This window comes from Ursus americanus, chromosome 18 (assembly GCF_024610735.1).
Source record: "Ursus americanus isolate L20-20 chromosome 18, mUrsAme1.1.p, whole genome shotgun sequence".
Classification (NCBI taxonomy): Eukaryota; Metazoa; Chordata; class Mammalia; order Carnivora; family Ursidae; genus Ursus; species Ursus americanus.
The window spans coordinates 29,329,029-29,345,130 of NC_142144.1; the positions used below are offsets into that span (position 1 = coordinate 29,329,029).

Here is a 16,102-nt window from a genome sequence, read left to right on the forward strand (position 1 = left end):
CATTCCTTATGAGGACTCCTGTGCCACAGAAAACTTCATAAATACTTTTGTGTGCTTTTCACCTCTTAATCTGTCTTATGTCGGTTACGCTCTCAGGCCCAGTAAATATACCTTAAGAAGGTGTGCATAAAAAGAGAGGGAGAGAGATTGATCAATTTTAAGACATTGGCTTGTGTGATTGCAGGGGCTCAAATTTTCAGGGCAGGCCAGCAGGCTTTGGGGTCCCAGGGAAGAGTTGATGTTGCAGTCGTGGGTCTGAAGGCAGACTGCAGGTAGATATCCTTCTACCCTAGGGGGCCTCAGTCCTTTCTGCACAGTTCACACCCGCTATTGATAACTGCTAAAGACTTTTCCCTACATGGTCATCACTTCACTGCCCGGTGTCCCCACTCCTCATTTGCTACACCCCTTAGGGGCCCATGGACTGCAAGTTTCCCTGATGTTTTCTGTTCTGGGCAGCAGAGTGGAGAAGACCTGGCTCTGTGCCGGCCTGACCTGCTCCCCACTTTATTACCTGGGTGCCAAAGCATCCTGACTTGCCCACCCTTTCCTGCACTGCTCTCAGAATCTTCATAAAAATGACACTGATCCCCACCTGGGATCTGATCTTGGGAATTAGTCCCTCAGCTGGGAGCCTCGCTATCCTGCCAAGGCACCTCTCATCCACTGTAAGAGCTGTGTGCTGCGACACCATTCTCTTTCCTCAGTACTTCCAATCTGCCCATGACTTTCAAGATCAGCCCTTTTCCCTCAAGGCCTAGATCTCACCTTCAATACATTTATATTTCACTCCCATTTACGAAGTTAAAGCACAGGGAAATTAAGCAATCTGCCTGAGGTCAGTCACATGGATAGTTAAGGAGTCCGGGTTCCAATCTAGGTCTTTCTGGTTCCAGAGAACGCTGGTCTCCCTGCTTCACCTCACTGGCTGCAAAAGGTGCAAAAATGAAAAGACACAGTGCCCTCCCTCAAGCAAGGCACAACCTGGAGGCACAGTCTACAATCTGAAACTTGATCATTTGTACAATTTAACAATGGACATCAATGGAGGAGATGAACAGTGGGGCAGATTTCAGAGGTTCTGGCCCCGGGGAGGCATTTTGCATTGGGAGGGCTTCTGTTGTGCCTTGGAAGAGTGGTTCCCAAACCCAGCTATGCCTTAGGAATCCCCTGTTGAACATACAGATCCCAGGACCTTATTCCAGTTAGAATCTCCAGGTGCAAGGGCCCAGGAGCCTTTACATAACAGGCCCCTCGGGTGAAGCTTTAGCCCACACTGCTCCGAGGCCAGGTATTTGGGACTGACCTTGTTAGACACTATCAAAAAGGCAGTTGCCTAGGAGACCATGGACGCAGAGGAGGAAATTGAGAAGGGTTTGCAGGAAAGGAGACCAGCAGCAGGAGTGGAGAGGAGGAGTCAGAGAAGGGCTTAGAAGCCAGAGCTATGTGACGAAACACGAGATTCCATTATGAAACACCTGGACTGAGCTGCACTGAGCCTCTGCCTTGACCCCGTGGCAGCAGGGCCCATAGTCCCGTCACTGGGGACATAAAAGGAAGGAGCAGCTGACAGCTTTGTGAGGGAGAGTAGCCTAGTGGGCGCCTGGCTGGCTCGGCTGGAGGAGTAGGCTGGGGAAGCCTCTAGTGCTTCTAGCTGGCTCAGCAAGCTGCTGTGTTCAGGGTGAGTGTGGGACAGTCGGGCTGTCACCGGGTCTGCAGGTCTGCTCCGTGTTCCGGCAAGGCACCTGGGAAGGCGGCTTTCACTCAGCTGTGTGCCTTCCTCTCATGCTGGGGGCGAGCGCAGCTGGCCGGGGGACCTGCGAAGGCCATCGCATCCCGGTGGGTGGCCGATTGCTCGGCCACGCAGATCCATGCTAGAACCATCCACCTGACAAGAGACCGTCCGTCCAGAGACTGACTGGGGGGCCAAGTGCACACTCGGCTGCCAAGTCAGGGTCCTACTCATGTGAACTTATGGAGAGATTGTTTCTAAACTTGAGACCACTTTTCTCTGGGACTTACTGCTCGGGAGGAGGGGGAGGAAGTACCCGTGCTGAAGGAAGAAAAGCCCCTAAAGGGAATGCACTTTTGTTTCTTGTTAACTTCTGTGGGGGCACCTTTTGCTCTCTTTATCCTTTGTTTCCTGCCACCTATTCTGTTAGCGTCCTGCTGGTTCCTGACTCCTTTTTCTCCAGATGGGCCAAGGTCTCCCCATGCTGTAACCTTGATACCTTCCCCGGGGGGACGGGGGGGGGGGGGTGTCAGGCACCTGTTCTGTAATCCGGCTCTGGGCTTTCAGCCCCCATGAGGTTGCTTCCGTCTTGCCGAGGGCTCTCTCTGCAGCCGCTCGAAGGCTAATCCCGCGAGACAGCTTGTTTCTTGCCCTCTGGCAGCTTGGTGGCTTGGGTTTCATGGATACACGTGGTGTGCAGTGGGCAGCTTTCTGCTGCAGAGACGGGAGGAAGCCTGGAGATGTCACTCTGTTGGATTTCGACGAGTCTCGCATCTTCAGATATAGCTTATAAAAATTCAGTTGGGCTTCTGTTCTTTCTTCTTCATACTCTCTGAGAAATGTTATTCTTTTTTTTAAACCTTTCCATTTATCTTTTATTCTTTCATTTGATTCCTTGAACAATTTATGGAGCAATCACTATGGGCCTAGCACTATTCTAGAAACTGAGGGATAGAGTGTTGAGCAAGGTATAATTCTTGCCCTTGAGGAGTAAGTAACAATCCGGACTAGTGCTGATCAATAGAATATTCTAGAATAATGGAAATATTCTCTGTCTGCATTGCCCAGTGTAGTAGCCACTAGTTATGTGTGGCTATTGAGCAATTAAAATGTAGTTACTGTGACTGAGGAATTAAGATTTTATTTGTTTCTAATAAATTGAAATTTAATTAGCTCTATGTGGCTAGAGGCCACTACACTGGATAGAGCAAAAAGGGAGGGAGATAAGGAGGCGGATTTTTACAATATCATATGCTAAGTGTTATAAGATGGTTGGTTGGACTAGTAAGTAGGTTGGGGTTAGTTGTAAATGACTTTGATTGAATCAGATTATTATGAACGGCACCAAACCCAAAGGGAAGTCCAAGTCCAAGACTGACGGATTGAGCCCCTGTTAGAGTCAGACAGTTTATTATTTATTGAGCTAGTGAAGGCAAGGGGAGCCAAAGGCGCCAGCTGTCTGACTCCGGTCTTACACCTTGGAACGACGGCGCCGAAACAGAAGGGGCCCCACGACCTCACCGCCGTCGCAGGTACCCTGTTGCTGAGGGGCCAACTGCAGACTGCAGCCAAACTGTCACAGAGCCTGCAGCCATGCCCCAAGGTCCTGTGCCTCTCTGGAACCTCGGAGGTGGATGGGAAAACTGTCCCACGGCAGCCTCCCATAAGATAGGGAGAGACAATTAAGAGCTATAAACTTCCATTTATAAAATAAATAAGTCATCAGGGTATAAAGTACAGCGTAGGGGTATATAGTCAATAACATTGTAATAACTTTGTATGATGACACATGGTAACTAAACCTTTCACGGTGATCATTTGGTAATGTATTATAGTTGTCGGATGTTGTACACCTGAAACCAATATCATATGTCAATTATATTTCAATTATAAAAAAAGATGAGAGAGACCATTGAGAAAACAATCTTGTGAAGCCTCCTCTAAAGATTGCCTATCTTGCCATGGCATCCAGATTTAGGTCCTGGTGGTCCAAGTTTTGCCTGTGGACGCAGGGAAACCCTGCAGGGGGCTGTAGTGGAACCATTCCCCTGTGAAGGGTCTCAATGCCAGGCCAGAGGATTTAGACGTCATCCTTCACCCTTCAGTCACTGGAAGTTTAAAGCAGGAGAGTGATTAGATTGTTTTTGTGTTGAGATCTGTCTGACAACATTGCAGAGATTAGACTGGGAAGTGAAAAAGACCACAAACAGGGAGGAAGAATTAGGTAACTGGATGAGAGTATATGAGAATGAAGTGGAAAGCACAGTCAATTTTTTTTTTAAAGATTTTATTTATTTATTCGACAGAGATAGAGACAGCCAGCGAGAGAGGGAACACAAGCAGGGGGAGTGGGAGAGGAAGAAGGAGGCTCATAGCGGAGGAGCCTGATGTGGGGCTTGATCCCATAACGCCGGGATCACGCCCTGAGCCGAAGGCAGACGCTTAACCGCTGTGCCACCCAGGCGCCCCAGCACAGTCAATTTTGAACAATCAGTCAAATACCTGGAAGTGAAGGGCTCCATGCACAGTGACTGTGACAAACACAGATCAGACAGGAGCCTGCCCTCAGGAATTCACAGATCCGCAGGAGAGCAAACACAGCATCAGTGGCTCTAGTGTAAGGTTCAGTAACATCCTAAGTGCTCTGAGGGGCAGGGGGAGAGCCCAGAGGATAGACACTCGTCTTCAGCGGGATGTCCCTGAACGCAGTAGGTGCTTTATTGATCATGGTGACAATCCAACATTGGACAGGATAAGCTTTGAGGCTTCTTACGACTTGTTCTAGAAAATCTGTGAGGGACTGGTTCTGAGAGGTGATACGCCTTATTAACTAACAAAGGTATTAATTCCTATCACAGTATGTGGATTAGTTGGGATCCAATTGAGAAGAAGACAATAGAAGTAGGAAAGCAGGAAGATGTTACAAACATTAGCGTGGTGAGAGGTAAGAAGGAGAAAGTTTGAGGGCTTTGGATATTGGAGCCATACACCGCTGGAAATAGTATCGTAGGAGTCCTTGCGTCCCACTTCCCCCCACCCTATTTTGGAATTTCCATTCTACCTTCTACTTGAGGAAGGTCAGTTGATCCTCGGTGCCTCAGGAAAGGATGACACCACACAAAGGGAGAAAAAAAAATTTTCCTGGCCTTTGACCTACAAAAAACCTAATTAGATGATGTAAATTCCCAAACTCACAAATCTGTGTGTTTTGTTTGATACCCACCTTGGGGGTTTTGTTGTTGTTGTGTGTTATGTGCCGTTTTGTGTTGTGCTGTTTTCAGGAGAATACATTTCAATGCCTTTAGATTGGGCGGATCTTTTCCAGTTCACTAGAGTCTTATATTGCCTTCGCTCTGACCTTTATCTGCAAACTTACATTACCTGCTTGGCCCCTCCAGGTATCTGAATTTGGACCCCCTGGCATACTTCGCAAAATGGGTTTGAAAGAACACATAATAAGGTAGGAGCCGGGTGCTCCCGCCAAGTCTTTTAGCACTGTACAAATCACCGGGACTTACTTGGGCTGCAAGGAAAAGCAGAGTGCTCTAAATTCTGTGATTACATCTCTGCCACCTGGAGGAACAAGGAGTCAAAAGAGACATTACGCTGAATCTAGAATAATAGGGAAACATTGCATTTTGTGCACATTTGCGTTTATGGATGAAAATTCAACCCTACTCTTCCATTACCAATCCTGCCATACTATGCATCAGGCTGTATCTGTAATTAAAAGCTTCAGAGTCAGGGAAAGGAAAAGATGAAGACAAGACAGTAGTAAAAAAGTAGTAAAAAAGAAACATGGTGGGAGAGGCCAGGAAAAAAAATGCACGTTCACATTTCTACTGTCATTTGGGGAAAATAAATAAGATTTAAATGAAGGGTCAGATGGCATGGGTTAAAATTCTTGTTGCACTGTTAACACAGGCAAACTTGGGTAAGTCACTTAACTTGCTGAGTTTGAGATCCTAACTTACAATGACCGTGAAAGGACTTTGAAAAGCGGAAAGGCTTTATTATGGGAATTAATATTACCCAGTAACCAGCTTTTAGTAAGTGTTCAACAAAGCGTTTGCAGGTAGAGAAAAAAAGGGAACCAAGGAGAGAATAGAATTCCAGGAGCCATTTAAAAGACCCAGGCCCTTTACTAATCAAATGATTGTGGTATACGATTGCCTTTTCGATTTTCCTGGAGCCGTCTCTGTATTTAAAAATTACTTGTTAGAGAAGACGCCCATTGGGACAGGACAACCTATATCACCAGCTAGCGTAAATCCCGTCAGTTAGTAGCTTCATTGTAAAGAAAGACTTTTAGGCGTGTCGTCTCTTATGAAATGACTCAGAAGATGGTAATTCTCCAGTTCTGATGTCATAAGACATGTCTCCACTCTTTCAATCCTCTCTTTCCACTTTAAATTTATCTTCAAAAATCAGCCTATTGGACCATCAGACATATTTATAAAAAGCAAATGCTTACTAAAATACAAAATAGTGGCATAATAAATAATGGAGAGAGAAAAATTCTTTTTTTAAAAAAAATTTTAAAAATTTTATTCATTTGCCAGGGTGGGGCACAAGCAGGGGGAGCAGCAGGCAGAGGGAGAAGCAGGCTCCCCGCTGAGCAAGGAGCCAGATGTAGGACTCAGTCCCAGGACCCTGGTATCATGACCTGAGCCCACGTCAGACGCTTAACCAACTGAGCCACCTAGGCGTCCCAAAGAGAAAAATTCTTAAGAATGATTCTTTGTTACAGTGCTCTTCTTATGCTGCCCCTAATTTACGATGCTTTCCTCCTCTGTCCACACTTTGCAAAGCTTACAAACAACAGCAAAGAGTCGGAGCGCAGCAGAGTTGCAGTGTGTAAAAATTCATTTTTCAGAGTGCAAATTTCCGTCTGATTTTCCCTTACACCAAGAGGGTTTGTTTACTCCCTTAACTCATTTCACAAAGTGTAGAGAGAGTTTGGAGAAGGTAATGCAGGAAGGAGGGACAGACGTGATCAGCCTACCACCCTCCTCTCCGTGCAAGGTAGTGCTCACCAGCCATCGACAGCGTCCTCCATCTTGCATCCAAAACTGAAAATGAACTCAATCAAATGAACATGATCCCCCTGCACACTGTCCCCATGGGATGAAAACTTGGAAAGATATCACTAAGAGGACCCCTCAATCGCTATCCATCATTATGTGCACCAGAATCACAGGACACTTGAAGGTCGAAAACGGTTTCTTTTTTTTCTCAATTAAGAACTCTAGTGGAAACCCCTCGTAACATTTCACAAAACCTCAGGGTTCCTCAGAACCTCAGGTGAGAAGCCCTGCTGTACAGGTACCAAGTCTTCTTTCATGCGTGTGCTGTGTTTGTGGGTATTTTAACTCTGGACTCTTCTTGTTTCTTGACTATAAGAGAGTGATGACTCATAGGCTTGATAAGTCCGAGGTCTGTTAGATTTACAGCCGACTTCTAGGAAGGCAATCTGTCAAACTTGCTTTGGATCCCTGCCAAATCCTCAGGAAGGTACACTTATCACAAAATACAAGGTGTGAAAGACGCTGACCTTATTTAGCCCGTATTGCACGGGCAATGACTGTGGGGTTACTGATCATCTGGTCCCTTCCTTGTCTTTGGTGGGGAAACCTGAGACAGCATTCACAAGCACACACTGTTGACCTGTCAAGTGGTCTCTCTCTCTCTCTCTCTTGTTTATTTGTTTCATGGTTTCATTTTGGTCAAATCCATATCCTTCTCTTGAGAGAATCGCTTCTTATACAAAATGTCCCTCTCATCTAATCTCTGGCAAATACTTTGGTGGAAGTAGCAAAAATGTACACATGGAGTAAGAGTGACTATTACGGGGAATTTCTGACAAACTGGAGTGACTGCTGATCTCTGGGTGCCCATTCTAAATAGGCAAGGGGAAAATACCCCTGGCACACCTTGAATCAGGTGTTTAGCCCTGATCCAATCAGCAGTGGCCCCAGGTTGAGGCCACATGGTAGCGACATGGCTGCCGAGTCTTCATCTCTGGGCTTTAGGAGGCTTTTCTATCACCACAATTTGTATCGGGATTTTGTCCAAAAAATGGTGCATACCTATGTCAAAGTTTCATACGAGAAATTTCCGTTAGAGCTAAATATTGGAAAGACCTCCCTTTATCCTTGCCCCTGAGGACCTGGTAACTTTTTCTATGATAATAATTAGAACAACGGACCTGACCAAGTTACCTTTTCTCCTTTGGTGGTTACTAATTCGAATTTGGTGCCACTTACAGCCCACAAAATCTTTACTTTTCATGCTCTGGGTTTTCTTTGACCGGTGCCAGATTTTGGCTCATATTTTCCCAATTCTATTTTATTCTTATTTTTTTTTAAAGATTTTATTTATTTATTTGACAGAGATAGAGACAGCCAGCGAGAGAGGGAACGCAAGCAGGGGGAGTGGGAGAGGAAGAAGCAGGCTCATAACGGAGGAGGCCGATGTGGGGCTCGATTCCAGAACGCCGGGATCATGCCCTGAGCCGAAGGCAGAGGCTTAACGACTGCGCCACCCAGGCACCCCTATTTTATTCTTATTTTACTCTGCATCTGTTATCTGCAAATAGTTTCAATTTTTTGAGTGCGTGAGTATGAGGTATGGAAGAAAGGAGGAAAGGGAGGAGAGACAGAGAGAAGAAAGGAAAGGAGAAAGGATGTAAGGAAGGAGGAAATACCCCAAATTTTGGTCATGAATGGAGCAGGGTATGAAATAGTTGATCCAATGTCTATTACAGTCTCTTTACCACAAACGACATTTTCACATTTATCAGACATTACTCCATCAGAAAGGCATAAAAGCAAAGACAAGATCATGGAGTTTTATTTTCCCTTAAAAGGAATAAATAATGGGAACACGAGAAAGAGCTGGATGTTGGTCTTATAATGGCAGGGAGGGATTAGAGACTTAAAATAACAAAACCAAAAAACCCCGTGGTATATTTCTTGTTGTGTAACTCGACCCCATGTGAGTGTGGGGCTTGAAAAGCAGCACTGATCCTTCCTGTAAGGGCTTTTCCGTGCACTACCTCCTTAGATCCTAACAAACACTCTGTGAAATAGGTCACATGGGTATTATCTCAACTGAGGAATTAAAGCTCGACTTACCCCCAAACCATAACACAAGGGTTTACTGCAGAGTTACAGTGGATAAGACAGGAAGCTGCGCTATCAGCCTTAGCTCGAATTTCCAGTTCTGCTGTTCATTGTTTATGAGGCTTTGAGCATGTCACTCAACCTGTTTCCTTATACGTAAAATGAGAATGTAAATATGTAAAATGAGTCCTCTTGCACTTCTTTCCCTCCTCCGAAGGCTCTATATATTTTGCATGAGGTCTCTAGAAGTAGAGCTTGGCTAGACCTAACGCAAGCCTTGTCTCGATCTTTCTCCTGGGATTTCAGTCTCCAACTCAAAGTCTCTTCTCACGCTCTAGGGCAGGGACTACCACTTGGACCCTTTGAGAGCTGCCAATGTTCCAGCTGACAGCCACCCCAGCAAGCGCCCTTGCAGATGAGCCCGTGCACATCCGAGTGACAGGCCTGTCCCCGTTGCAGTTGGTGACCCTAATGGCATCTCTGAAGGATGAGAAGGGGAATGTGTACCGGTCCAAAGCCTTCTACAAGGCGAACGAGGTTGGTGAGCTGGACCTCACGCAGGCTCCTGCGTTTGGAGGCGACTACGTGGGGGTCCACCCCATGGGCCTCTTCTGGTCTCTGAAGCCCCAGAAGGCTTTCGGGAGGCTGCTTAAGCGAGATGTGAACAGCCCCTTCTGGGTCACTCTGAACCTATATGACTCAGTTTGTATGCAAGATTTCATCACAGATGAGCCCATGGCCAGCCAGGTGGTCCAGCGCTGGTTCTCAGCCCCTGGGATACAGCGGGTGCAGATCCGAGAAGGTCGGGTGCGAGGAGCCCTTTTTCTGCCTCCAGGTGAGACTAATCTTCGGTGATATAGGAAATGTCGGTGAATATAAAAACAAAACAAACGGCAACACATTATTGGAGAACTAGTATTTCCCACAATAGTTTAAAACCAGCATGCCATTGTGTGTGTGTGTGTGTCTGTGTGTGTGTGTGTCTGTGTGTGTGTGTGTGAAAGTGGAATTCATTTTCTCACCTTGTACTTCCCCTCTTAGCCACGTGACCCTCGTTCCACTCTTTCTGATCTCATTTTCTTTTCTTTTTGTTGCTTTCAGGGGAAGGTCCTTTCCCAGGAGTCATTGATTTGTTTGGGGGCCGAGGGGGTCTGGTTGAATTTCGGGCCAGTCTTTTGGCTGTGCACGGCTTTGCGGTGCTGGCCTTAGCATATTTTGCCTACGAAGACCTGCCCAGTTCACTGCAGGAGATCGACCTGGAATATTTTGAGGAAGCTGCAAACTTGCTACTAGCCCATCCCAAGGTAATTTAGAATACTTTACATTCTACCTTGCAACATTATAGCAAAAAAAAAAAAAAAAAAAATCAGGAACGTCTGTTTTGCCTATTTTACCAATCTGTTTAGACTTGGGCATAGCACAGCTACCCTTAAAATGGGGCTGATAATGTTGACCTTGTAGGATTGCTGGGTTGCCGATCAGCTTACTGGCACAGAAGACAATAAATGGTGCATATATTATGGTTATTTCCAACGGAAAAAAAAAAACCAAGTCTCCTTACGTTTGAAGTGTGTGTAATTTACTCATCAGTGGCTCTTCGGTTTTTATCAGCGGCTGATCTCAAATGATGAATTCTCTGGCTTGACATGGTTTCAAATTTCAGTGATTGTCTGCATGGGGGAATGCAGTTAAATCCTATGAAAGAGTGCTGAGACTAAGAACGCGCAGAAGTTCCGTTTCAGAGCCGGGCCACAGGATCAGGGCAGAACGGATGTGGCCGCACCAATCAGACTGGCTGAATTAGCTCTTCAGTTAGTATCAGCTCTAGGGGCACAACTAAGCCCCAAGTAAGTGTTTAAGGCCCAAAGCGGGAAAAGGAATCTAGAAAGGAAGGATCATTTTAGAACTCTGTCAAGTACTGTTGTCCCATTGAAAATGTGGTCCATGGGGCGCCTGGGTGGCTCAGTCGTTAAGTGTCTGCTTTCGGCTCAGGTCATGATCCCAGCGTTCTGGGATTGAGCCCCCGCATCGGGCTCCCGGCTCAGAGGGAAGCCTGCTTCTCCCTTTCCCACTCCCCCTGCCTGTGTTCCCTCTCTCGCTGGCTCTCTCTCTGTCAAATAAATAAATAAAATCTTAAAAAAAAAAAAAAAAAGAAAGAAAAGAACATGTGGTCCATGGTCCAGAGGCCTTGGTATGACCAGAGAGCTGTCTGAATGCAGACTCACAGGCCGCATCCCGGGCAGCATCTGCATTTTGACAAGCTCCCCAGCTGGATGCACGTTCAAGTTTGAGAAGGACTGAACTAGCCCATCCCATAATCCAGCTTTTTTCTAGGAATTAAATATCAGATGAATTATTATCTAGACCTCTTGAAGAGGTCTCAAAATACTGATGTTTGTGTTAGTTACTAAAAACAGAGGGGCGCCTGGGTGGCGCAGTCGTTAAGTGTCTGCCTTCGGCTCAGGGCGTGATCCCGGAGTCCTGGGATTGAGCCCCACATCAGGCTCCTCTGCTGGGAGCCTGCTTCTTCCTCTCCCACTCCCCCTGCTTGTGTTCCCTCTCTCGCGGGCTGTCATTCTGTCAAATAAATAAATAAAATCTTTAAAAAATAATAAAATAAAAAGAGAAACATAGGAATAAATATCCCATGGTCAGGTGTCTGGGTTGACAGTCCGTTAAGTTGAAATACAGTAATTCTGGTTTTCCAGTTTGAAAATGTTCGAATATCAGCTTTGCTTTATGGTTCAACCTGTCATGGTAAAACAATCATACCAGCTAACATTTATTAAACGACTCTTTGTTTGACTCTATGCTAAGTACTTTAAAAACACTCTTATTTAACACTCACAATTACTTCGTGATGTGAGTCCTGTTGACATCCTCATTCTTCAGATGAGAAGCCACACTCAGATTAAGTCATGTGTCGAAACTTGACAGCCCTTGTGGCAATGCTTTGCTTCAAACCATTAGGTTATCCTGACTCCATGACTTGTATCATTCTCTCCCTGGAGCCTTGACTGTTCTCTAGGACACGTGAGGCCGTGTCTCCTATTGGAGTATTGTCAGTGTCTTCAGTCTTCAGTGTTACCACCATCATCACCATCAAACACATGTGTGATTTTTCTAAGCATATTTGGCTCTCTTTAAAGGGTTGTCTAGAAGGAATTAAATCCCAGATAAAATGTTTTCAAGTTAAAAAAAATTTTTTTTCATTTCAAATGTCACTATTTGTGATATTATCTGAGGAGAAAGGGCTGTTGTCATAATTCAGTTTAGATTCTGTGTCATCAGAAGAGGTTCAAGTCCCACCTCGGCCCCTTGATACTGTTGTAACCTTAAGCGAGACTTGTAGACTTCCTGAATCTCCAGGTTCTGTTAGAAGGACAAGCTGAGACAATTTATGTGTGAAGCACTTAGCCGAGGACCAGCATACAGTAAACTCTCGATAAATCCAGCTTGTCATCCTTGCCCATCTGTTTTTCCCCCTCTCCCTTCCCGACATCCTCAACCAGCCCCGAAGTGTTTTAGGGTCTATTCCCCAATCTATCTCAATACATCACAGCTTCTTCACCCTCCCTGCCACTTTTCAGTTTGCTCCCTCACCACTGGCCCCGGTGGTACCGCCATAGTGTAGTTTTGGGTCTCTAGTCATCATCTCCTCCCTTGCTCACCAGTCCGTTCCTCTTGTGGATGGTTCCCAAACGTAGAAGCACACTGGATTTCCCGGGGGTATGGTCTGGTATGACATTCTGGGGCCCACTCAGACCTATTGACGTAGAAACTTGAAAATTGGATCTCAGAAAGCTCTAATTAAAAAAAAATTTTTTTTAGGGGATCTGATGACAGGTGCTGGGCATACAACTGTAAGCAAAGTAAACATATCCAGTTGCTATGTATTTTCTTCTGTCTGTCCAAGGTGCCCTTCCTTTCCCTACTCATCTTCCAAACTTCTTCCTTCCCTCTGCTCCTTCAGCCTTCCACAGAATTCAGGACCCCTTCCTATGACCTACTACTTTTCCTGTGAGATGGGCACTGGAATTCAATTGTTTATAGAACCCAAGTCTTTCATCTTTACCCTCCCAATGCTTTCAGCATTAGCTCTCGGAGTAATGGATGTGCAAAACCTCTGTAGCTGTAAAAATGCTATTTAAATATGAATGACACCTACATAATATTCAAAAGAACCCGGGAAACCTCTTTTCCTAGCTGGAGAGAAGAATTTGATTCTTAAGTTTACCTGCTTCTACTCAGGTGATGTTGAATGTGGCTGGTGCATTTAAGCTCTTTTTGCTTTGATGGAACTCTGCCTCTGATGAGGAGTTTCCTAAATCCTTAGAACAGTCCTGCAGGGTAGGAAATATTATCACCCGAATAAGACAATAAGGCTTCCAGAAGGCAAGGAAGTAACGTTTTCAGTCATAGAATCTGGTAGACTCGCGTGCTGGGACTCCATCCCGTATTTTCTGTTTCCATGACACTAGCTTACTGGCCTGCGGGGCAGCTCCTTCGAGTATGGCTTGTGATGGGTTCCCTTTATTTTGCGCTTCAGGTCCAAATGCCGGGAATCGGAGTGATCTCGGTGAGCAAGGGTGCAGAGATCGGGCTGGCCATGGCCTGCTTCCTGAAGCAGGTGGCAGCCACCATCTGCATCAATGGGACCAATGCCATCTACGAATTTCCGCTCAGGTACAAAGATCTGGTTATAACGCCCATCCCCACGTTTATAGAACGCATGCAGTTTCACGTCTCGGGGGCTGTGAGCCTCCGCCACTACAAGGGAGACCCCCGGGATGAACTCAATCAGCAAAGCGTGCTTCCTATTGAAAAGGCCCAGGGTTCAATCCTCTTCATTGTTGGAGAGAATGACGAATGCTTCAATAGCAAGGAGTATGCTGAGCAGGCCCTGCGCCAGCTGCGGAGCCATGGGAGAAACAACGGAAGGATGCTGGCGTACCCCGGGGCGGGCCATCTCATAGAGCCGCCCTATGCGCCCCTGTGTTACGCGTCCCCGAACCAGAGCTTTTCTTGGCCCCTGCTCTGGGGAGGGGACCCTGCTGCTCACGCAGCAGCCCAGGAGCACTCCTGGGGAGAGATCCTGAAATTCCTCAGGCAACACCTTATTCAAACCAGAAAAAAACTCTGAGCCAGCGCTAAAGGTGATGATGACGTGGGGAGACAAAAAAATGACAATAAGGCAGGCATATGATGGGAAGGGGGGGGGTTCTCCTGACTTCTCTAGATTCACAGTTATCTTGAATCATTTGGAAGGAAATAGGGCAAAAATCAAGGGACAAGGGCACAGGTGCACCTGAAGTATTTCTGACCAATTTGTGTGTGATTTGAATTTTTTGTAAACTGAATCTTAGCGTACATGCATGAGGGTACATTCCTGTCTCAAAACTGTGATACCCTTGCAAATTGGATAGTCTTTGTGTCCCCGGTAGGGACACCCTGGACCCAGGTATTGGCGATCTAGATGAATTCCCTGGAACTTCCAAGTTACTTGGGGCGAAACAAGTAACTTCTGTTTAAAGTTGAGTTTTTGACATTTAAGATGAGACGTTCTAATGCCGCCATCAAATGTAATGCTCATTATAGATTTCCAATAGATACTGTATTTTTTTCTCAGAATAGTGATTTCTTTTTATCCCTAAAATATATTTCTTTTTGTAATTTTAATCAGGAATGGGATTGAATTTAATCAGGTGCCTTTATAGCATTTATTGAAATTAGTTATTGAAGTTAGTTAATATATTTAAAGTGATGAGAACAGTCCAGGTACGTAGCAATTACTATATGAATTACATTCATTAATGGACTCGTGTTGCTTTTGCATCTAATTTTACTGGATGATTTTCTCATGTTGACTAATGTGGGTTTTAAAATTTGTTTTGGAGCCAACCCGGTCATTCTTATTTTCTCAGAATTTCACCCATATTTTCTAGACCCCATTTTTCACTTATAATTGTGCACATATGCCCTATTATTTATCTGCATGATTTCTCTTTTTTCCTCTCAGCCTGACTTACCAAATATTTTTCTGTTTTATTGATCTTTTCCAAGACTGGTTTTTGGTCTGTTTTTTGGTCAAGTCTTTTCCTCCTGATTCTTTGATTTCTGTTGTTTTAAAATAAATTCATTCCTTCTGCCATTTTTGTGTTTGTTTTTCTGGCAGTGTTCTCATTTTGTTAATTTCTGGATAGTTTCTGATTTGCTTGCCCCCTTTAAGCCCAACAGTAGCTTTACCACAGTACAGGGTATCATACTACAGATACTTACTGATCTACAGGGGAGGGGTGAGGAACTTTGCAGTGGAGGATCAGATTGTTACCACATGAACCCACGGATCAAACTGAGCAGCTCTTAAAATGGTCATTTTTACATAATGTGCTTCATGGCGAGATGTAACATGGTGTGCCTAGCACTACCTAGATTACTTCTAACAATGCTATTAAACTCGAACCTAGTCAAACCTTTAAATCAAACTTCCTATTGATGCAGTGACTAGAGACCAGTTAAGCAATCCTACAAAGAAACAAACAAATCTAGGTTATGCGTCATTGTATAACCTGGCCTCATTGTAAGTTAATTAGCAACTGACCCGGTTTTTTCAGAAGCTGGTCGCATGAAAAAATTTGGGATTTTTTCTTTGTGGGATCCCCCCCTCCCCCACCTCCTTTTTTTTTTTTCTTTGCATTGGAGTGAGCTGCGGGACTATCAAGCATTAAAAGAGACTTAAGAGACATCAACCAAATGCAATTTGCAGGCTTGGTTTGAGCAAAATAATTGTAAAAAGACATTTTGGGGACAATTAGAAAAATCTGAATATGGACTGGGTATTAAATGATACTATGAAACTGTTATTATCTTGTTAGGTGTTATAATGGTGTTGTGGTTATTATAAAAAGTCACTTTTAGATAAAGATGCATACCGACATATTTAAAGGTGAAGGGCTGTGATATCTGGGAATTGCTTTAAAATACTACAGGAATATGGCAAAATGTGAATAATTATTACTTCTAGATTATGGCTATAGTGAAGTATGTTATAATATTTTTTTATGTGTGGCTGTAATTTTTCATATAAAAAGCTAAAAAAATAAAAGATACAATCAATATCAATATATTTACCTTTCTTCCCCCAAAGGCAAGAATTAAGCATATACCAAATCTTTTTCTCCATGACAGCCCCCAATTTCAGATTACTGATTTGTTTCACAATAAATACATATTTAACATAACCATA

The 16,102-nt window shown here is 44.7% G+C and overlaps 1 protein-coding gene across 1 annotated transcript; it reads left to right on the top strand.

Moving 5' to 3' along the window:
- Nucleotides 1–1,453: 1,453 nt before the first annotated feature.
- On the top strand, nucleotides 1,454–16,102 carry LOC123781224 (acyl-coenzyme A amino acid N-acyltransferase 2-like). Its single transcript, XM_045780612.2, has 4 exons — nucleotides 1,454–1,681; nucleotides 9,195–9,691; nucleotides 9,958–10,160; nucleotides 13,406–16,102. Exons 2-4 carry the CDS (start codon nucleotides 9,232–9,234, stop codon nucleotides 13,997–13,999), a joined length of 1,257 nt encoding a protein of 418 aa, XP_045636568.1. The 5' UTR covers nucleotides 1,454–1,681; nucleotides 9,195–9,231; the 3' UTR covers nucleotides 14,000–16,102.